General features: G+C 37.4%; 1 protein-coding gene across 1 annotated transcript in view; it reads right to left on the bottom strand.

Annotated features, from left to right (window-relative positions):
• MALRD1 (MAM and LDL receptor class A domain containing 1) overlaps positions 1–19,894 on the bottom strand; it is a gene marked incomplete at its 3' end in the record, with an annotated part of 67,260 nt that extends 47,366 nt beyond the window's left edge. The window contains exons 1-5 of the mRNA XM_009579262.1: positions 19,729–19,894; positions 15,475–15,615; positions 10,648–10,742; positions 10,408–10,569; positions 5,502–5,595 (exon numbers count right to left, since the gene is read on the bottom strand). Of these exons, the coding sequence (XP_009577557.1) occupies positions 5,502–5,595; positions 10,408–10,569; positions 10,648–10,742; positions 15,475–15,615; positions 19,729–19,894 (658 nt within the window). The remainder of the gene's footprint in view (positions 1–5,501; positions 5,596–10,407; positions 10,570–10,647; positions 10,743–15,474; positions 15,616–19,728) is intronic.
• Positions 19,895–24,213: the final 4,319 nt, after the last annotated feature.

Here is a 24,213-nt window from a genome sequence, read left to right on the forward strand (position 1 = left end):
TTTTCTAGATGATAGCTACAGAAAAATAACTTCTAACTGAGAGGTTAAACTCAGCATCATCTCCATAATACTTGCAACAGAATGCTTCTTTTTAGAGCCAAAAAGTTTCTGAATACATCACCACATATTTTCAAGAACTTTTTAAGGGCAAATCATGCCTGACTAATCTAATGGCCTTCTACAATGGAGTGACAGCATCAGTGGACAAGGGAAGAGCTATGGATGTCATCTACCTGGAATTCTAGAAGGTTTTTGATATAGTTCCCCACAACATTCTTACCTCTAAATTGGAGAGATATGGGTTTGATGGATGGACTGTGAGATGGATAGGGAATTGGCTGGATGGCCATGTCCAAAGAGTTACAGTCAATGGTTCAATGTCCATTTGGAAACCAGTAACGAGTGGTATCCCTCAAGGGTCCGTATGGGGATGAATACTATTAAATGTCTTCATTATGACATAGATAGTGGGACTGAGTGTACCCTCTGCAAGTTTGCAGATGACGCCAAGCTGAGTGGTGCAGTTGGTACACCAGAGGGAAGGGATGCCATCCAGAGGGACCTTGACAGGCTTGAGGAGCGGGCCCATGTAAACCTGATGAAGTTCAACAAGGTCATGTTCAAGATCTTACACCTGGGTCAGGGCAATCACCATTATTACTACACACTGGGGGATTAATTGATCGAGAACAGCCCTGCAGAGAAGGACGTGGGGATATTGGTGGATGAAAAATTGGACATGAGCCAGCAATGTGCACTTGCAGCCCAGAAAGCCAATTGCATCCTGGGCTGCATAAAAAGAAGTGGCCAGCAGGTCAATGGAGGTGATTCTTCCCACCTGCTCTGCTCTCGTAAGACTCCACCTGGAGTACTGCATCCAGTTCTGGGGTCGCTGGCGTAAGAAAGACATGGACCTATTAGAGTGGGTCCAGAGGAGGGCCACAAAAATGACCAGAAGGCTGGAATACCTCTCCTGTGAAGAAAGGCCGAGAGAATTGGAGTTGTTCAGCCTAGAGAAGTGAAGGCTCTGGGGAGACCTTGTGGCCTTTCAATATTTAAAGGAGGCTTATAAGAAAGACGGAGAGAGACTTTTTACCAAGGTCTGTAGTGAGAGGACAAGGGGCAATGGTTTTAAGCTGGAAGAGAGTAGATTTAGACTGCATATAAGGAAGAAATTTTTTTACTATGATGATGGTGAGACGCTGGGACAGGTTGCCCAGAGAAGTTGTGGATGCCCCATCATCGGAAGTATTAAGGTTGCACGGGGCTTTGAGCAACCTGATCTAGTGCAAGATGTCCCTGGCCATGTCAGTGGGGTTGGACTGGATGATCTTTAAATGTCCCTTCCAACCCAAACCATTCTGTGATTTTATGGTTCTATAAAGTTTGAGATGCCAGACTGTAGCTGCAAAATTTTGTGTAATTAATAATGGCTACAGAAAGTAAGTCATGATTCTAAGCAGCGCTGCACTATGATAATAGAAGTTCCATTTCTTAATATTATTTCAGGGGAAAGGCAATCTTCTAGTTAAGACAGACTTTTAAATAGCAGTCAGGTTATCTCAGAGAAAACATGGAGATTCCTAACTGTACGGAGGAAACAATTTTATGTCAGTATACATAGACATTACTGTCTACTGCATCTCAGAGTTATTGTGTTATTCATATTACTGACATCTCAGTGAAATATCCTGTCCAGCTGATGCTACAAACCTCTCATTTCTTCCTTGTTCCAGTGTTGTGTAAACATGTGCACTTTTTTCAAACCATGTGTATTAAGTGAGAAGAGCTTGTGGAAAACTTACTTCCCATGGAAATGCAAAATTCTAAAACTGTCTAGAAAAAGATAGATTGTGTCAATTTCAACATTTGAAAAAAGCTGCAAATACACTCAAAAGGAATCAAGCTCTTCTTTAAACACTAATTATTGAAACAAAACATTTTGATTCATTCTGCTTTTTTTTTTATTTAGCTTTAAACCTTTCTGAGGTTGGTTGGTTGTTTTGACAAGAATTTCAGTCTCTTGGGAGAAAATACCCATTTTCCAGCTCTTAATTCTGCAGCATGTCAGGGAACAGTAAGATTAGTATTTTGGATTTTCTGACTCCCATCCCTGTAACAGTTCATCTGAAAGACTCTGCATCTGGTTCTGCATTTGTGATATTAAAGCCTACATCTTTGCATGATTAGAATTAACTAAGGAATTAAGTTCGAGATTTTTTTCAGTTGAAGTATTCATACAAGATTTTTGTCAAAATTTATACATTGTAAGTGATACATACATAATTACTCCAGTTTTCCAGAATAAAAACTATCTTTGTAGAGAAGGTATATCACTTTTGCATTACAAGTGACTTAAGGAGGACAAAAACCTCATTCTCCCTTATAGCATTCCACTTCCATGCCTTTGGGGCTCTTTGCTTTCAACCCTATGGCAAAATCAGAACGACAATCTTAATAGAGTTCTTCACATATGTAATTCATCAGGAGTCAAGAGGGAGTTCTGCAGGGCAATGAGACACTTGGATAAGAATATGAAGCCTTTGAATAGAAGCTCTACTAAAGATATAATTAAGGGAGATTTTGTATTACGTATGTTTTAGAGCATAACTTTAATATTTTCTATTTGACAGCTAAAATATTTTTTTCTGCAGTACATATGCAATTGTATAATAAAAAGCTGTGGTGTTTTTGAGTGATAACTGAAACAATTTGGCAGCTCTTGGGAAAACTACAAACTGTGGAGTATCTTAAATTGCTATACTGAAGATAGGTTTTAGTTGGGTTTTTTTAAATGCATGAAGTTTACTGTCTAGCAGAACTGGACAAGAGACTGAAGGAGGGCAGTTTGGGAGACGGGGAAGGAGATAAGGGAAGAAAAAACTTAAAACTTAATGAAATTACATTTATATTTAGCCGTCACAGTTTGTATCAAGAAACTCCTGAAAGCACAAATACTTAAGCTATTTTACTCATGACCCTAAAAGCACAGTCATACTAATGAGTACAAATGCACAGATCATTTCTTATATGTGTTTACACTGCGATTTAAAATCATGAAGGGTACACTACAAATGCAAATTTTAAATACAGATTTCATGCAATTAAAGTGGTCTTCATTTAAAGTCATCTCATCCAGACATTCCATAAGTACTAGAGAAAAAATTATTTCAAATTCAAACAACCATTACTCTGACCTTTTGTTTCATTACTGGAAAATGTTCAGTAGTAGAATTCCTCTTTCAGGGAGAAAACTGAGATCCTTTGACCTTGTTTTTGGCTGCTGTGAGCAGTTTAGATGTCACCTAATGAAGCTGACTTTTCCTAATGGGGAAGCACAGGATAAGAACTGGCTCTTACTAGAATATACCTGAAGTACTTAACAATGCGGCAGCTCAATCTGTATGCCACACTATGTACTTCCAACAGCTGCCATGTAAGGTAAGTTTAACACCTAGATTTATAAGTTCTGGTGAGTATACCCTGTTTCTGTTTCAATTTTTTATTTTTTCATCTCTTTGAGACAGTATTTCATCTCTATAGCTGATTTTTTTTTTTTCATTTTTCTTTGCTTTAGAAGCACTTTGTTTATGAAAAAAGCCAATATATTTGTACAGAGAGATTTATATCCTCCTGTGGGAACTGGTTAAGCAATTATGTAGGTTGCTAGAATCTAGCAATGCATTTTTTTCCATTTTAAACCTGCCCTTTCATCTGCAGAAAGCCTCCAAGGAACAGAAAGAAGTTGGGAGAATCACACATCTGTCCCCTCTTCATTTTCAGTTTCAAATTCATTTTTTCAAAGAAAGCACATTGTAAACTTACCTGAGTTCATAGACAAGCATGTCCCAAGTTTTAAATTAACATCCTTGCTTATTTAAGAAGTACTGCTAGAAAACCTCTACAGAACAGAAAAGCAAAATGGGCCCTGACATGAAAATATTTGTAGAACATTTGCTTCTATATTTCTCCATTGTAAGAAAGCTGAAACATGGAGAAACTTACATGACCAAGTTTAGTTACCTGAAACTTCATTTCCCCATTATAGATCCTCTTTGAAATAAATATGTGTGCCTGCCTGAATCATTACACTAGGATTTATATCTTGCTCTTACTGTGATCTGCCTACAATTGCTCAGCACTCTAATAATATTAATAACTCTGTGCATCTATTTTCAACAGTATTTCCTACTGGGAAATCTAGAGAGCTTTATTTTAGACCACAGTAGACAAAATCAATCATGTAACCTAGTTTGGTCTGTGTCAAACACTGCATTCTATACCTCAAGTTAAATTTAAAGACCAAACCACTCAGAGGAAGGAAAACAAAGGAGGTGCTTTGAATCAGGACTGTGCTTATCTGGGGATATGACATAGGTGCCACAGTGCAATGTTCTTGCATAATACAGAGCAACAAGCAATATAATTTATGCTAGAGTGGGTAATATTCCTCTCGCATGAAAATATATTGGGTTGAAAAGAGAAATAGGAAATGTTTTGCTAAACAATCCCGACATGCAGGGATGGTCTGGCTGCAGAGCTGACTAGCCTGACGTTAAAACTCTTGGATGTAGCAGAGCGCAACAAAATAGCCCAACTACACAGCTGAGGATCAGGACCTTCACGCATTTAAAAATATGCACAAGTGTCTAGGGAATTTCCCTAAAGTCAGCTCCAAACCTTTTCTTGAGCTGGCTGAACACATCAATTCTTTGGCCAAAAACAGTAGCTCTTTTCGGCACACTGAGGTCTTAGTGCTCTCCTGGCTGCAGGAAGCTACATTTATACTGTACCAGACTTCTTAAGGTATTTATTGTCATTCTTTGTAACTGTGTTTAGATGTCAGAAGATGGTTTAGAGGAATGAAAATGAGCCAGATGAAAAAACTTATGGAGTTAATCATAGAATCATTAAGGCTGGAAAAGACCTCTGAGATCATCCAGTCCAACCGTCAACCCAACACGACCATGCCCACTAAACCATGTCCCTAAGCACCACATCTACACGTCTTTTAAAAAGTTCCAGGGATGGCGACTCCACCACTTCCCTGGGCAGCCTGTTCCAAGGCCTGACCACTCTTTCAGAAAAGAAGTTTTTCCTAATGTCCAGTCTAAACCTCCCTTGGCGCAACTTGAGGCCATTTCCTCTCGTCCTATCGCTTGTTACTTGGGAGAAGAGACCGACCCCCACCTCGCTACAACCTCCTTTCAGGTAGTTGTAGAGCGCGATGAGGTCTCCCCTCAGCCTCCTCTTCTCCAGGCTAAACAACCCCTGTTCCCTCAGCCGCTCCTCATAAGACTTGTTCTTTAGACCCTTCACCAGCTTCGTTGCCCTTCTCTGGACACACTGCTCCAGCACCTCAATGTCCTTCCTGTAGTGAGGGGCCCAAAACTGAACACAGTATTCGAGGTGGTATTCAAAGGCTTTCCTTTGTGTTTTCTCTTCTAATCCAAGGGAAAGACAAAGTAAAATGATGTCTCCTGAAAAACAGGTATTCTTACCACATGCCAGAGAACATCCTTCACTGAAAGTAATATCATCAATGGCAACAGTTTCATCTTGTCTCTGGGTCTCCATCATCCCCCAAAAAATAACCTGCAGAGATTAACAGCAAATCAACAAGAAATGGCATTTACCAGTGTCACAGACAAGAGAAAAAACCTTCCAAGATATGCCAGTCTAGTCCATAGAGTTTCTATTAGAAATATGAGAACTCAAATCATGCACTTAACAATTTTGGAAGGTTACCATCCTGGCTTTTTCACATATCTGTGGTTTGTCAGCACAGATATATAGTCTAATCATCTAACTCAAGAGTGAAATAGCATTTAACAGGAAGGATCTGAAAACCACAAAATACATTAAAATCTAAGCAAAGATCACGACAGTTAAGAAATACAAAGGATTTTGTATTTTATCAAGCCATTATTCCACCAGAGACTGGAAATGTGAACCTTTTCTAGTTGTTTTCAGAATTTACCAGAGAACTGGAGCAAAGTCAGAGCAACAAGGACCATTAATCAGAAGCCTTTCATCAAGTTTTTAGCCAAAACAAACCTTGAGGAGCACTTGGTCCACAGTTATTCTGCTCTAATGTTACAACAGTGATTTTTTTTTTCCCCCCTAACAGTCTTGTATACACAAGTAGTTACAAATATTTTACATTTCCATCGTAAGGGCAGATTTCAATCTACCTTTGTAAATGTAGAGACCGCCACATTTTTTCTGCAGTGTTGTAGAAGGGTACTGATTAACCACAGTCCTTGGGAAAACCCAACAAAAACCACACAAATAAAAACAACCCAACAAATCAATCATATGAATAACATTCCTTAAATTATTCCCTAGCCATATCTTGAGATGTTACAGCTCCAGGCTTTTCCAGAGTCCTGGAGGCACAATCTACCTAGAGGTACATTCTAGCTCTTAATAGCGAATGTACAGTGTTGGCTAGATAGTAAGTTTTCAAAAATTAGCTTTAGAGTTCAGGGGCAATTTTGTGTATAGTTTAAGAGATTGTCACAGAAAACCTGCATTTATCCTATAAATTATAATTAAAAGTACACTATTCCACTGTACAAGATGACACAACTGAGCGAAGGATATGACCACTATCTTATCAGTTGGGTTTTTTTGGGGGGTGGAGTTTTGGGGGTTTTGTTTGTTTATTTGTTTTTCTTAAGCTGTAGTTGAACTGCACAAGAAGTGTGGCAGCCTATAAAGTAAAATTATCCTGGCATTATACAACCAGAGAGAAGTGTAATGTTATCTGCCGTATCACCAGTGAGAAATCCATGTCTACTTTATTTATATATATAGACTTTTTTTTTTTTTTTTTAACACAGCAAAGAGGATGGCCAGTAACCACTTTCTCTAGCAATTATTCCATGAAGACCGTTGTTAGCAGACACATGGACAACTGCATTTTCTAATATAGTATTGTTATGAAACAATGTCACCCTGTGTGTTCATACTTCTTTGATCGGTTGTAGCACAATGGAAAGAATGCAGTTCATTGAAATCCAGAAGTTTTGAAGGAACAGGGTTAATCCTGATATAAGTTTTTTTAAAAAATTCTTTTGATATAATGATGTTTATTTCATTTCATGTTAATACATACTTGGAAAGAATAACGATTTCACACTAAATATTAATGGCATCATATCACATTCAATAATATGTTTATATGGCTGAAATGCAGTACCTTGGAAATTTGTTCATTTGATTTGTTTCAGAAAACAATATTTTGAATTGTTGAATGTTGCTGCAACAACATGTATAGTTAATGTGTACTCCGGTGACATCACCAGTAGAAGGACAAATAGTATATTCATATTATCCGTTTCTATGAGTACACAGTTTCAGTGTAACCCAGTGCACGTTTTGTAATTAGAAACACAAGAAATATTATTTAATATCAAGGATTTGACAAATATTTGACCTTTTCACAGTGATTTTTCATTGTGAAGTCAAAATCTAGTTATTAATAACTTCATTTATAGTATGTATTTATATATAGCTTGCAGTTAGGGCTTCATAGTCAGATTTTATTTTTAAGTGAGACAAAGTGATTTAGACAAGGCTAAAGAGGTGTTATCTCACTTTGCTGGTGCAAAATCAGAGGTGGCTTCAAGTTCATATTCCATTGGAGCACACAAAGTATTCAACAACTTGTGTTTCCTCATCATGAACAGTTTGTTTACTTGGTCAATATAATAAAAAGCATGGATTTGAGAGGCTTGTTTTAAATGTATATGTTATCAACGTCTCTACAAAGAGCTCCCTGCTGACAGATGTTGTAGACATTCAACACATCCTGGTATTTTGAACACCCGGGAAAGTTTCTCCAATGATAAAAGAAAACAGCTAAAAGTGTTCGACTACAGGAGGGCAGTCAGATGCCCTGAAGTCTATGAAAGGTTTACTACTGACTGAACTGGGAGCAGAGTCAGTGCTGCAACTCTGAGCCCATCTCTCTAGAAAAGTGTCAGTTCTATTTTTTTCTTCATCGTGTCTTAACTTTCCCACTTCCAGATGACAGAAAATCATGCTAGATGCCTCCAGCTGCTCTCACGTCTAAAAAAAGATTAGCAAGGTTTTATCCAGCACAGATACCCATTTACCCTCCTCTGAGGAGTTCACTTCGATAATAACCAAACTGACTCCCATCCACATTTATTTGAGCAAGGAATTGTTCAGTTTTCCCTCTCAAGCAAAGTCTAGAGCTTCTTCAGTCCAAAAATCTGTAATGAAAATGTCTACTTAATGACACTATTTGCTCATAACTGTAATTAACAAATGCTGCCTAAATATGCAATATCTATGGCCGTCAGAACAAATTAACATTGCAGCTCCATTCATGGCAAGGAAAGCTGTAGTGGGAATGCAGGTGGGATCTAACACAGGCTGGGCTTCCCTGACAAGTGCAGCCATGGGGACAGATTCCCAGTGCAGCAGCAAAGCCCAAGGTAAAACACAGGAACGAAGCACGAAGACAAAAGTGAACCCCAAGCCCAGAACCATTTTCCTTAATGAGGTCTGGGAGACAGAAATTTGTTCTCACTAGAACAGAGGGAAAGTAGTTTAGGAGAGCAAACCATGACACAGTTCTCCAAAACCCAGCCAAATGAGACATACTGAGCTTGTTGTGTGTTGAGTAATTAAAGCAGTGGTAATCTTTGTATTTCAGAATCCCCTACAGGTGGAGATTTTTGAAAGCGAAGACCAAATCCCCTCTCCCATAAAGACAATCAAGACTTTTTTTTTTTTTTTTAGTAGGAAGAGACAAAAGTATTAAATAGTCAACATCAAAATGAGCAAAGAAAATAAGCAGCGGAGGTTGATTTTAATTAAAATCTCACTTCAAGTGTGCTTGCAAAATTGACAAAAATACTCAAGTACCCTGTTTCAAAGAGATTTCTACACCCCAAAAAAGTATTTTTTTCCCATACATTTTTTTCCATAGAAACTTTAATCATCAAAATTTTATCTTGAAAAATGCCACAGGTAGCCCCGTAGGCTAAAGATCTTATCATATTAAAAGAACAAGTATAAAAGGGCAAGTGAATTGCATTCACTTGTATGACCAGCATCTTGTAAGTTGTCACTGGAGGAAAAACATGCAACCAAAGAAGAAGATTTGTTCAGCTTCAGGCTCTAGGTTTGATGAGGTGCCCAGCTACATTTCTTTAGACCATTGTAATGATTACTGCAGTAAGTTTGACACATGCCTCTTTAAAGCTGGACTGTGCCCATCAGTTCACTTTATAGAGGCCAAAGCATAACAAGGTTGCAAGCAATAATCTAATTAGGATTTGATCTAGCAATTTAGAGGAAGACGATGCCATATTATATTAACCATTCCCAGATTCACTCAATTTTCTAAACAATATGAAGGATGAAAATGTAAATCTAGAAGTAAACCCTTCCGGTACAATCTCAGATTGCTCTACATACACTCATATCAGGTAGAGATAAGTTATTGACAAGTAACAACATGGATACTCGTGTTGAGTTAGGTACAGGTATTTCGTAACATACATTCTCAGTCAGGGTTGAACAGGTGAGTATTACTTCAAAAATCCAGATCTTGTTGGATGCTTTACCACAATGTTACCTCTGGAAGTCAAGTAATTATGTTACTCAAATGGTTTATTGAAATGAGGTTGTGCTCTCATGCCTTCAGGTTTGTATGCTAACCAACTCTTCACAGTAACTACTGTAGGAGGAAATGCCTCTGATTTTATTCTCTGCTCCCCACTTTCCCTCCAGTATTACACATAACAGTGAGTATACATCATCCACGATATTATAGCCCTAAGTTACATTTACTGTGCTAATGTTTTGTGTAAATGCAGATGTAAAAACATTTAAATAGTCTATGAGACTTGCGTTGTTTTTCAGCAGCTTTGAGCAAAATAAAACCATATGCATGTGTTCTGTGACAAAGGCTCAAAGCTACAATGAATAGTTAAGTACAGGATTTGTCACGTGAAGCATACCTACAGAACAGTGTCTAAGTAAAGAATTGTATTTCCTATATAAATTACACCTTGAGTTTATCGGTACAGTTAGATTGAGGCTAAGGGAATACTGCATTGAAAGTTAAGATCCCAAGTATATTACTTCTGTGGGCAGGATGATAATTTATGGTACAAAGAGACTGACTGTTTTATTTAAGACACATGCACAGTTTAACTAAGGTTTGGTATTAGTTTTAACACCACCTAGAGATAAGAACAAGCAGTATTTGTTAATGCCAACTATTAACTTCCAAATGGTTTTTTTTCTTTTTTACCTCATGATAATGCTTTCCATTTACAAAATATTTACTTTTGACTTACTAAAAATACCACAATTTATAAACCATTTTAAAAGCACAATTTACAGTCACCTCAATTTACCAACCTCATACTTTTCAGTGCTATTGATTGTGATGGTACTTGTTTTCCACTGATTTTGCAATTCTTCTGAAACTTGCCAGATGTTTGTAACACTATCTTCAGAGTGCTTTTGAAGCCCCACCATCAATGTTCCGCTCATTTGACTGATCCAATAATGAAATGTAATCTAGGACAAAAAAGGTCTGATTATTCCAGGGAAGTACTATGACAAACAATGAAATACAAGGACTATGCATCGAAATACCTGGCAAACATGTTCTTCGTCAGTTGGAAGGAAAACATTGGTCCTTAAAGTTGCAGAAGAGGATCGCATTTCAGAGGACAATGAGAGGAAATAGGCTATTAAAAGGAATAAGAAAAAAAAAAAAAATCTTAGAAGCTTGGAGAAAAGTTATGTAAAAATGTAACAGTAAACCAAGAAGAGACATACATGCAGGTATGAATTAATAATGAAAAAGCCAGCTGGAAGTTTTTCCCCAGAAAAGATTCATATCACATTTGTAGCCATTGTGTGCCAAGCTTTTGTTCATATAAAATATTGACATAGTATTGCTCCACGTTCCTGAAAAAAAAAAGGGTTCCAAAATGTTTCATGTGCTAAGGGGTTGAATACTCAAAGAATAAGTGCAAAACGCAAAATTTTGGGACAAAGTAAGACTAACTCAGCAAGTTGACCAAAGAGCTTCAACTCCAATTATTGAATAGATCACATATTTCATGCCTAAACAACAAACTGTTGTGACCAACAATACAGATTTATTACAACAGTTCAAATCTTTAGGGAGGTGGTAGAAGATGGGAGAGGAGGCTATGTTGTTGCTCTGTTCCGCAGGATATGGGTGTATTTTTTGGCTGCTCAGAAAACTGCCTCACTGCAGAGAGGAGATTGTGGTATCCCTGTACACACTCCCAATATAAAGGGTTGTTTTCAGAATCTCCACACTACCATTAAAGACACCATTATCTTTCCATTTACAAAGCAAGTCCATATCAAAGCTTTGCTTTACTTGAAAATGTTACAGCTCAACAAGTCAGTGAAATATGGTTGTTGCTATGCCTTTTGACTGATTGTGTCTTTTCCTGATGATATTGTTTCAGATCTTCTAAAAGATGGAATGTAACCACCCTATTTTAGGATATCAAATACTGCTAGACAAAATTTGGCTCTTCCTGAACATGAAGATTTCAGAGATGTTAGATGCTAAAGGACGCAAGGAGGGGGAGGGAAGCTCAACCTATTTTCATTTTTTTAAATTCCTTTCCCTTCTCTCCTCCTTCCCAAACTCCAAGAAATGTCACATAAACTGTTGCCCTCTGACATTAACATGTAAATGAGAGGAGAAAGGAGAAAAAAGCCAAGTGGGGCTGAAGGAATAAAAAAAAGAAGTCTTAAAAATAAAGATTACTACAGAAACAACATATCAGAGGCTATGTAGGAACATCTAAATACTTTGTTTATAAAACTACCCACCCTGACCTCTCATCCTTGCGTGCAACTGGAAAGTCCCTGACAAAGGACCAGAAGACTAGCTCAGCCCTGGAACCAGCTGAGCAGCTCCCCCAGAGAAACACTTTGCAGCCTGCTACCAGAGAAGTGGCCTTGCTCCCCCTTGGTTTTAGGCCTTTCATGACAGCTCAGGCAGCACTTTCAGAGCCTGCCAGCTGCAAGGATATTCTTCCTATCCACAACAGATGGCTTCGTGCCTCAGCAGAGCCCTATCCCTGACTCCAATCTGTTTCATTGGTTTTTAACTTCCATAAAATTTTGAACATTTTTCTTTTAGTTCCCTAAAGATAAATGTATCTAAGACTCATAAACAAGGTCAGATTTCATCTGCCGTGGGGTTTTTAAGTCTTACACAGATGGGGCAGAAATAGTAATTTTAAGAAATTCTTTGAACAGTGATTTTACACTAAACCTCTGCATAGATAACAGGTTTCAGTTAGTAAAAACAGGTTGTGTTTTGTTTTATGTTTCCTTTAAAGTGGTTGTCACTAGTCTGTTCAACTACATTTTCAGTGAAAATACGAACCATGAGAAGAGACAGTGTTGGGTTCTAGTAAATGATTACATGAATCTTCAGAGGAGTTACATCTACCAAGTGATCTTTGCTCTTCTGCTAATGTGTGTGCAACTACTTATTCTGATGGCAGGAACTCTTCCGTTTAATACTCTGCCATAAAGCATACTCTGCTCAGTTGTCACCATACAATATAATTTCTGGTCTTTAAGCAGGAGCCAACATAAAACCGATCACACAGTCTTTGAATCACCAGCAGTGGGAAAACTTGAATAGCTGCCGTAAGGAGATAAATATTTCCTAGGCGATTAGAACCGCATTCAGAAAATGAAAGTACAGTTTAGCCATTCTCCAGGTAGAAAACTGAACTAACCAAATACATTTAAATCTCCTTGGCCATTCAGTTCACAGATCTGAGTACACAGCCTTTCAGAAAGCTGAATAGGCACAAGTATTCAAGCTTCCTGTTATCTGATCAAAATAACTTCAATTAATATGGCTACCGCACAATTCAGACCGGACAGATACAATGGTGACTGAGCACCCAAAACAAGTCAATGGGAATATACAGGTGGCTGAACAGTTTGCTTCCTCTGTAACAAACACTTGAAGTTGATGCTTCTCAATATTTTGCTGGCTTTGGGTGTCTGCATAAGTTAAATTTACCCCTTCCCACTAGTTCTTTGCAACTTTGCATTAGTTTTGCAAACCTTTTTTACTGGTTATAAGCAAGAATATCTTTCAGGTCTTTGGTATGATGCAGTAGGTACAGTCTGTTACAGTACCTCTTATTCCATACTGCTCGCTTCTTTAATTCTAAACAATGAAGACTTGTTGCTTAGGAATTAGGTAACTAGCAGGTATTGTGTTTGCAGGTGTGTAGCATTGTTAGACCCTAGTAATGATTAACCTTGAAATTAAGAACCATAAATGAATGTGGTCCAGACATGGCTCGGAGACAAACCTCGACCTTATAAGGAAAGAAAGGAACGGGTTCATGAAGAGTTCACTACCCTGCCGACCACCAGAGACCACTTGAGACCCTCAAGAAGACTCTAAAGACTTTAGTGCGCATGTGTCTAGGATGATGTAATATTATAATTAGTTCCTGGAAAATTAATGAATATGTAAAAGAGAAACTTAAAATATGTATGAGAAGCATGGATATAAACAGAAAGGTGATTAGACCAGGTGTGCTTGATTTGTGGCAAGTCCACCGAGCACCCAGGCCTGAATAAAACAATATCTCTCCTGAGCGTGTGGAATTGGTTACTTGCACACCGGGCACGAATCCGCTTTTCGGACAACAGGTACATCCTGATGAAGTGTATACCACCAATCAAGCACAAATCCTAGAAACTTCAACCAGAGCAAGACTGTTGCCTGGTTAATTAATTTTGATTCTAGCCAAGGCTTTGCTGTACTTTTTTCCATAGTATTTGTCTTTTATCTGCTTCTTGATGAGAAGAGCTGTTACTATTTTGAAGATAAAGTGTTACACAACTTACATACTTGAAATAAAACTTGTGCTTATGAAAAAGTTTTGGTAGTTACTCAAATTTTTGTGCTAACATCAGTTTAAATCAACATTTATTTAAGAGTAGCCTTATTTTCAGAAGGGTAGTACGCATAGCAGGATGTGCTTGTATGCTACACGCAAGCAAAAAATGAAGTTGTTAGAAGCACATCGCATGGATAAAGTTTCCTAACTATAGAGCATCATGAAAATTGTCAGCTGTGGAATAAGAACCTGCAGGAAAATGTAGAGTGGGGTTTTTTCGTTGATTTTATTGCTATGAAAAATGTTTAAAGTTCTGTGCCAATATAATTTTGCTGATTTCCAAGCAAGTTTTCCATACATTCACCTGTAAACCACCAATTCATCTTAATCATTATATGGAACTTCTACCTGTTTGGTAGCTTATGTAATGTGTAGGAGGTGCTGCTTGTTTCAGAACAGTACAGATTTCCAGAATCCCAGATAATCACAGTTTGGGAATGAGGTGAAAAACACCTACTCAGTCTCATAATGACACTTTTGTCCTATATTACGTTCTTGTACACCCTCCAACACTGCATGCCTGCCTTCAGGTGCTTGCTCCGAGGGCTGCTGCAGCACTGCTTGTACACAGGAGAGGTGAGAGGGGGAGGGTGGAGAGAAAAGGAAAGAGAGTACCAGAAAATATGGAGAAGATAATTAAAGTTTGGAGTGATTACTTCAACCAGCTCACATCTTTACTGTGAGATTAGAGGTCCCCATGAAATTCTTTCCCTCCTTCCTTGGTTTTCTTACAAACAAGCCTTCTAACAGCTTTGGAAAGCAGAAGTCGTCTTACTGCAGCTAAAAAAGTTGGTTCGAGTTAGCTAAAAAGGTATGAAGAAAATCACATATTACAGAAGGAAGAAGCCAGGTTTTGGAAAGCAGGGTTAACTTGGCAATTGGACAAGTATAAGGAACATATTTTGTCTGAGGACAGGGACAATGAATTACTTAGTTGAGGGACAGTCTTTGGTGCAAAGTGGAATTGTAATAAGATTTAGAGAGCAGCTGGCTCAAACAGACTATCAAAGCTCTTCCAGTCCCCAGACCCAAAGTCATCTTCTCTCAAAATATTTGGAGCAGTAATATTAGCCACAGATAATAGATACACACACTCCAGGCATTCACCGGTCCAAGAAGAGATGAAAGTACATCTCAAAATGGGGGATCCAATACTCATTTCTAAACTTTGCAACCATCAGAACTGAAATTGTTACCTGATATCTCCAGAACAGGTAAAGGTCACTCAGGTAGATAAACACAACTCTTAATGACTCATTACTTGCTCCTCCATGATAACAAGAATTGCTTTCTGGAATATTGTCTATTTTTCTAGAATTCTGGGTTATTGTAATTACAATCACCTAAAAACCTGGACACAAGTACTCAGAAAACATGCTGCAGAATAAAATTAAACTATCAAAAAATTAGTAAAATTAAGCAAATAAAATAGACAACTACATAATTTGTAAGAGACCATGGTTCCTTCAAAGAACACGAGGATTCTTACCACTGTTATTCCCATTGTGGTCGAAGTACGGTGGTCCCATGCCAGATCGACCATTTCTTCTTATCCATCCAGGCTGTAAATTCAATTCATGAAGAGCTTTGCATAGATCAGTTTCAAAATCACACTTTTCACAAGAGGAACCTGAATCGAAGCAAATAAATAAAAAGATAAAACCTCAAAAACAGAAGCAAAAGGTTATGTTCTCACCATCGCTTGCTATCTAATCAGCACACAGAAACACTCAGAATGGCCAAAGAGAAAGAGGGCAGTGGAAGAGGGACAAGAGAGAATGAACATTGAAAAAAACCAAAACAAACCACGAAGGCTACCCCCCCCCCCCCCAACCAATCCCAAACCAGTCCATTTATATTATATCACTATAACTATAGGCTTTTTTCTTCAGAAAGATGCGTGTAGCTACCTCCTTGTAAGAAACTGTCCAAGTTAGCGTAGCTTATATGTAGAGGTTGTTCTTAAAATATAATACAGCTATCATCTGAAGAATTTCAGTATATCCTCTGTTTATCTAGGGTTCTTGCATAGAAAAACAAAGACTTAACACCAGGAAATAACCAGATAGCAAAAATATTTTTTTATTCCACTACTGTTTATTTCACCATTTTGTAAATTGAATTTTTCAGGAACTTGGAGTATAAGCCCTTTCCCAGAAACGCCCCAGGGCCTATTAACAGAAAGGTGAGGCTCTCGTCACCTGACATATTCCAAAATTTACCCATGCTCATCGTCTTTACTAAGCTGTTGCATTAAAGCAGAAACCACGTTGTTCAGAGAAGAGCTGAAACAAGTCCTCAGACTGATATAGTCTCCCCATTTCCCTTTCCTCTGACCTTATTTCTTCCAGTGCACATAGCAGCATGGTGGGGAAGGGCTGCTTCTCCCCATTCCACATTCCACATTCCCCACATTCCTGTGGGGCAGCACAGGTTAGAAAAGGGAGGCAAAACATGTCTTTCTGGCACAGGACCCTGTTTGGTGTACCAGTTCACTCCGGGAATTTGAGGTGGGTATGCAATCAGATAAATAATTGCTTACTGGGAGGGAGGGACAGATGTTTGTTTCTGCTCTGGTGTCAGACAGCCCTTTTTGCATCACATCCAAGCTGAATGAAAGAGCTTGCAAGTGCCTGACAGGCTGGACAGCCCCCTTCCTTGAACCACTTATTTTAGTGGTGGAAGGATTTTTTAAAAAAAAAAAAAAAAAAAATCTAGTCAGATGCATCTGTAAAGAGCAAGCTTATTGCAACTTCACCCCAAGCGGAATGGCTGGTATGTAGGACTGTCTCCAGATTTCATGCGCTCTGTGGCAACTTTCGGTTCACCCGCATTTTCTCTTACACAGCGGAGGAGGACAGGTTAAGACTCTGCCTTCTAATCAGGATTCTGGTTAGACATAAGAGCTACAATGCCTTCGCACATCCTCTCAAATTGGTGCTCACTCCGGGCCCCTGCTAATGCTTTTGGTCTATTCTATATAGTCACATTTCACTAATCATTTTAAATAAAGTTGCAACTGCAGCATGTATAGTCGCACTATGATGTCCAATTTCATGGCTTTCACATTCACATCAACTTACTGCAACAATTATATAAGGTGAGACAGGGGAAAATATATATAATTCACTTAAACATTCCAGACTCAAGTTAATGTGCAGATTGGCTGATTCATCAACCAACTTTTTATTGCTGCTTTTATTCCTTAGCTCTTTAAGTGGCTGAAAAGCATGTCAGTGATTCATCAAAAGTGCAAACACTGCTGAGGCATATCTGCTTCACATTACATGAAATGCACCAAATCACGTTCAGTATTTCTTCAGGGATTTTCTCACAGCTGAAAAAACAATTTAAAAATCACTATGTACAAAATAGCAAGAACAGTACCTTTTTAAATTTAAAAAAAATAAATCCTTGATCATTCATGATTATTTTCCAAGGCAATATTCATTTTCATAGAAAATATAACTTGAAAGAAAACCAATGTAAATTTGCTAGAAGATAGATTTACAAAGATAAAGTCACTACTTAGAAAGGAAAAGGCCAGAAGGAAGAAATGTGTGGGATGTTCTAGATATTTTTTGCAGAATTTCCTGTGAACAAAACAAATATTTAAAATAACCTCTAAGGAAAAATTCCAACTCTCACAGAAACAGACTACAGTTTAAGGTTCTATTTCAAGTGTGCATGTGTATAAAATTTCAGTTTGGGATATTCTGGGAGCAAAATGTTTTTAAGAGTAGTTAGTTATCATTCATCCTCTAGTGAATATTTTGCAATAGTAGTTCAGAGACAAAAAATGACTGTAAGGTTTATTCTACTCCTTTTCCAACGCTGTGGCAAAGCACAAACCAAACACATATGAAATCCAAAATGACGATAAAAATGCATCATCTGAAATTCCAACTTTGATATATTTTCAGTGCAGAAGCATCCTTAAACCTGAGTAGAGCCCAGAGAAAACAGCAGGGACCTGTCATGAACATGAGATTGGAAAGCTGAAACCTAAGCAGAAAAATAATTTTGCAATAATCCCAAATCAGAAGAATGGGTGGCAGCAGGATGAATCTTCAATTTGACACCCTGATCTGTATCTTTATGTCTGACAGCTAACTTCTCTCCTGGAGTAATGCAGAGCATTATCCAAGCAGCCCCAGCATCCACAGCCTGTCACTCAGAGCCTAGGTCCACGCCTCTTGCTCATCCATACTTAAAATACAGCATTATTTGGTATTTAGGCCTTTCACAGAGCCTATAGGCTCATTCTTCTAAACTAGTCTTTGGAGCAACCTTTAATTTCTCTACTTTCATATAAGCATTTGTCTATAGCAGTATTCCCTCAACAAACAAGTGTAAAAAGCCTCCATAAAAATTAATGGAAGACTGCATCTCTTGCTGCATATTCTGCAATCATAATAGAAAGTGCTGCCTGGAGGAAATGCTCTTCTAGGGAAACCAAGACCAAGCACAATGAGGATTTCAAGGCTGTGCAGTGAAATGTAGCATAACCATCTCTTGTGCAAGTGATAAAAAGAAAAAATGCTAACCTGAGATATGTTAGTCACACATCAGGTGATTCAACAGGCATAATTTCCAGCCATTGGCATTTAATACATTTTACTACAGCACAATAAAGTTACAAAATATATTGATATCCAATACAGTCTTAACAATTGTCTTATTTGCAGAGGAAAAAAAATCAAGTATCCTAGGGTTGATTCGAGACTCCTGTTTCAAACAGATATCTCCATCGTATCTGGATAAAGCAGGAAGTCATATTGGAAGAAGAAAAACAACATATATCTGGGCACACAATTGTGATTTGAGGAATCTGTATTTAAGCTGCTGCTCTTTCTCACAGATTTCAGCTGAATTCAATGATCACTAGCATGCTCTAATTAGCATTTTTCAGTGTGCACAGAAACACACAGGCTCGTCTAAAGATAATCTACTCTAAATTTAAAGCTAAACCTTAAAACCCCAACAAATATAGTAGCTTCCTTTGTTGCACAGTGAGTAGAATAACTAAGATAAGCTTTTAGTTAAAATTAGGATTTTTGATAAATCCAAGCTCTTCTTTGTACTCCAGAACAAAGATCCTCAAAGAGCAGGACTATCTTATGCATCATATGAAATCATTTGCAGCATCATTTTGTGTTACAGTATTCTGGAAATAGTAGATTTCTGACGCAAATCTACTCAGACACTAGCAGTTAAAATTCACTTTTACTGCTTAGATCTTTCCTTCAAGGGAAACAGCAGCAACTGTAATTATAGCCTCTGAATGTGCCGAAGATAAAGCTAGGATTATCAATTCATGACTTCAAGAAAATTTTCCCCCTTGTCTAGACTGCAAAAAAAAAAAAAAAAAAAAAGTCATTGTTGCTTATACCTTGATCTAGGTATTTTGGATGAAACCTGAATTTCAGCAAACTGTTGAGTTAAGAAAACCACAAATTAAGGAAAAAACGTAATACTTGTTAAATCTCCATTGAATTTATGTACACAAGAAACACTTGCTTTGCTACACAATATCCATATGAAGATTTATGAAAGAGTTGCACCGTATAGAGGTTGAAAATTAAGCAGGAAAAATCAAACCGAAACAGGAAGAAACCATCTTAGAAAATCAAACTAAGAAGAGAGTGAGAAAAAACGCAAACATTTTTGTAACATTAAAAAAAAAATCCCCCCCTAATTATCAAACTGTATCACACTTATGATGAAGCCCACTGAGACTTACCTTGCTTCTCATCACTGCTGTCTCCACACTGGTTTGTGAAAATGCACAGTTCCCCAGATGGAGCAGAGGAGCCATCTTGGGAACACGGGCATTCACTTCCTGTAGATGACTGAGCATCTACCAGAGCAAAGCAATACAATGCGCAGAAGAATATTAATCTGTTCATGGGCTGTGTTACTATCCAAGCTTTCACTTGGAAAAAAATTATTTTAACTGTCTAGTGTTGGTCATAAAGCGTCTCTGAAAAAGCTGTGTTTACACACATCTCTCTGAAAGATGTTTTAGAACCTCACTGTCCGAATCTGCAGCTTACGGGAAATAGGGCTTCTGCAAAGCAGTGACTTTCAACCCGGTGTGTCTTTGGATAATATTTAACTTAATTATAAAATTGTTTTATGACTAAAAAATTTTGGTGCATGTTATGCAAGTCAAGTGTATATCATTAACTTACTGACCGGATTTATTGCCCAGTAGTTTGCAAATATACTAGCTAAGAAAATAACAGGACAAAAGAGTAGAATTACTAAGTGACCAATATTAATAAAGATCTCTCTTTTCTCAGAAGGAGTTGGCAAATGTTTACAAAACTTATGAAGAGTTTGTGCATCAAATGTAGAAAACAGTTGAGAAATTCAAAGTTGATTTTGCATCGAAGGGATTGTAAGAGACTGATCTAGGGAACTTTCGGAGCCTGTAGACATATGATGCTGACAGTTGAAAGTGGTATCTATTTACTATTTACTTGGGCTACAACTGTAGATAATGACTGAATTACTTTAGAGTACCTGGTTGTTAATGGAATCAAATCTGCCACCACAATTTGCATAAATGCATGAATGGACTGGTTATTAATGAATACTTTCCAAATTATTAGATTCCTGTATTTTCTGGAAAAATCATATTTTTTGTGATACCACTAGTGTTTCCCAAGGAAAAAATTAGAGATACCTAGGATCCCATATCTGTATTCTTATGAACAGTGAACAATATGATCATACAAAAAAGCACAGTCAGAATTTGTCAAAATAATAATAATATTTTGTCATCCATTGCAGGAATCCATCATTAGGGGGAACTACCATCAATACCAACCCCAAATATATTACTCTGCCAACATATTCAGTCTCTGTCCAGGGTTATTTAGTTATAGATATAATCCCCACACACGCCCCCATAATTTGCATAATGACTCGTTCTGAAATAGTGCATTTAGAAGAAAAAGTGTGTAGTCAGAGGTGACACAACAGTTCCTTACTAAGCTGTCAAGAAGAGTATTTGCATTGCATTGTATAAATAGATGTACAGAGCATTACATGGTAAGCCAGTCAGGGCTCACCCAGCAGAGATGGGCATTACTAAAACATCCTCGTACAAAAGGACTCTGTCAGATCTTCAAACTGAGGAGGGAGAGTGGGGAGGGATGTCCAGCCAGTCCAAAAAGCCAACCTTATGAGAGAAGGTGGAATTAACTTGTTTAGTTCAGCCTAGCAACACAAGAAAACAGGGAAAAGCTATTAATGAAGTACTTTAAGCACTTTAAATGCCCCAAACGGAGGGGAAAGAGAGATCGTAGGAAAAGGAGAAGATGATTGCAAAAGTTAAAGGACAGTATTAGCCCAAGGCAAATGACTGTGAAAACTAGACAAAACTAGGCTGACAACCACGTAAGCCTGGCACTCCTTTAATAAAAGTGGGATGAAAAAAAAAAATCATCTAACTACTTTTATGGCAGAGTTGTATTACTTTACTAAAAGGATCATACAATTGCCCGATTAGCAGCTTGTAATAAGTAACTGATGCTCTGGAGATTTCTTCACCTCTAAATTCTCAAGATCAAATAACTGGAATGCACATACCACTGTGCGTACGTCCAATTTTTCCTGTTAGCCCTGGTGAGCAGAATTAAGACAAGGTATATCTCTGTAAGTATGCTGATTAGGAAGCACAAGTGCTATAACATCTACAAAGAGAAACAGACAACCTATGTCTGGAGGCATATCAATCATTGCAGATCTGTATTTTCATAATGTAAGAAATCTCTTGTCAGGGTACGAAGACTACTACTCCAACATTGCCTGAAGGCTAGCAGTTCAAGGTCTGATGCAACTTCCTATTATCTCCAACACCAGAGGCAGACATATGTTTACTGTAATAAAGGTTTCAGTTCTGCCTAGAAAGCATTTTCCAGCTGATTTGGTTCAACTCCACCCTCTTTATGACTATCCGTCTGTGGACATCATTTTATGTGCTTCATTTTAACGTTTTGTCCTCAGGCCATAGAGCTGATTGGAAAACTTCCTGAAGAAAAGCAGAGCTACTAATAAATTAATTAAGAGTTCATTGATGTACATATCAGAGTTCATCAAGAATGTGTATCACTGAATTGCTTGCTTCCCTTCCGTAAATACAGCTTAGATTAGAAGCTTATATATATATAAAAAAAAGCACACTACTCCATGTAATATATCATATTACTACATTTGTAAAGGCTTAAATGTTTTATGCTATTCAGCTGTTTTGTTTTCCAATTTATTTTTTCCAACATACAATATTTCATCTTATTCCTTCTTTACCTCTACATCTTCTAAAACTCCTCCTCACGCTGTTGTACTTCATAATGACAGGATTTCCCAGTCTTTCAGGTTTCTCCCTTTTTCTTAAAACTTCTGCTGCAATATTCTAAGCTGTTCTCCTGCTCTGTCTGTAGCATAAAATCTGTATACAAGCTCTGTAAAAGGGTAATTTTTAGCAGAAGCTGGTATCCATTTCCATTTTTATTATGCTCTAAAACATTAATAAGAAGCAAAATTGCATAACCCAAACAAGTCAGAATCACCATAAGACCTGTTATGAGTGGAAATAGATGAAAAATGCATCAACTATTCAGAAAGTATTTAGGGTGTTATCCAAGGATTTTTAGTGAAGGGAAAAAAAGAGGTATTTCAGGGAAGATCTAACAAAAGTGCAAAACCAAAGAAAAAGTCTTTTCTGCAAGTGTGTGGCTATGTACAAGTAGAGACAATTTCTTGACAAGTGCAACAAGTCAGCCCTCTTGTCAACTAACAAGAAGAACACCACAGTTTTCCATAGCTCTGAGAAACATATAAAAAGGGATGAAAAGGTGACTCAGAAGCAAAGGACTTGCAGAGAAAGTCAAAAGCACAAACACTTCAAGTACTGAACTGCAAGCACCTGAAAGCAGAAAGAAGAATCAAGATCTAGAAAAAGGAGGAGCAGAGAGAGAATGAACATATATAAACCAGTAAAAATACGCAGGATGACAGAAAAGCAGAGGGATGGGCAATAATCAAAGGGTTTTTCTGAAAGCAGTAGAGAAATTTTGCAGAGAAGCTAAAGACTAAAAGGAGAACAAGCAGAGCCAGGCACTATGTCTATTTTCAAAGTTACTTTAGCAAACAAGCAGTTCTCAAAAAGCAGAAAAAAAAAAAGTTAAAATAAAAACCTGCTTAAATTTACATCAAAGGTGGATTTATCTGGCTTAGCCTAATTAATTTCATTTAATCCAAGACAAAATACATTTGCTGTAAGTGAAAAAAAGATTGCCCTGTCAGTCTTTCCACTTAAGTAAATCAGTTGAAAAAGTTGTAGATATTTAATCTAGGATTTTTAAAAGATAAGTCTTATAAAGAAGTCCAAACAGGCTCTGAAACAGGGCCAGAAAAGTTTTGCATTTTTAAGTCTATTTTTCATGTCAACAGAAAGTTATCTGCTTAAGCAGAAAATAGATTGCAGTTAGTAATTCTCCATTAAGTTTTTGTAGAGCCAGTTATTATCAACACATGAAACAGAGAAAAGAACTCAAAAAATGGGATATTAGTTTCACCCTCTGAAAACAGTGTTCAAATTTTGCTGCCACTACTAACTTTCTTTCAGGGAAAAGTCTTACAGAATAGAAAACGTAGTGATATCTTCAGAGAAATCAAAATTTCATTGAATTTAATATAATCTTTTAATGGTAAGACTACAACATTTTTATATGTGATCAGAGTAGGGAGCATTACAGCACCAGTGTATATACCTTTAACATATATCGCATTTTATGTTTTTAGTTTTAGTAAACATCATTAATTTTAATACAAACAATCCTCCAAATTTGTTTATGCAAGAACGATTTTATCCAATCATTAAGAAAACCACCAAAATTGTATTTGTGAAATAATTTACAACCACTGAGCCAAGACTTTGTTTTGAGAGCCCCCTCCCAAAAATATGCTATTTGTATTATCGTATGACTGCCCTAGTTTTTAATTGTCAAATTGGAACTGAATGGTGTCTACAAAGTAGAAGAAAGTCAAGTAATCTCAGTAACCTTACTGATCAGTTTTTAACAAGAAATTCTTTACTTTGATGTGAAAGGCTATAATTACATACCATCTGCTTCCAGTTAAGTGGCATTAATTTAACAGTTAACTTGAAAGAGGACTAAGATACATTTGATTAAAAAGGATTCTGGGTAAGTGTTCC

The sequence above is a fragment of the Fulmarus glacialis genome, unplaced genomic scaffold, assembly GCF_000690835.1.
Source record: "Fulmarus glacialis isolate BGI_N327 unplaced genomic scaffold, ASM69083v1 scaffold13376, whole genome shotgun sequence".
NCBI classification, from domain to species: domain Eukaryota; kingdom Metazoa; phylum Chordata; class Aves; order Procellariiformes; family Procellariidae; genus Fulmarus; species Fulmarus glacialis.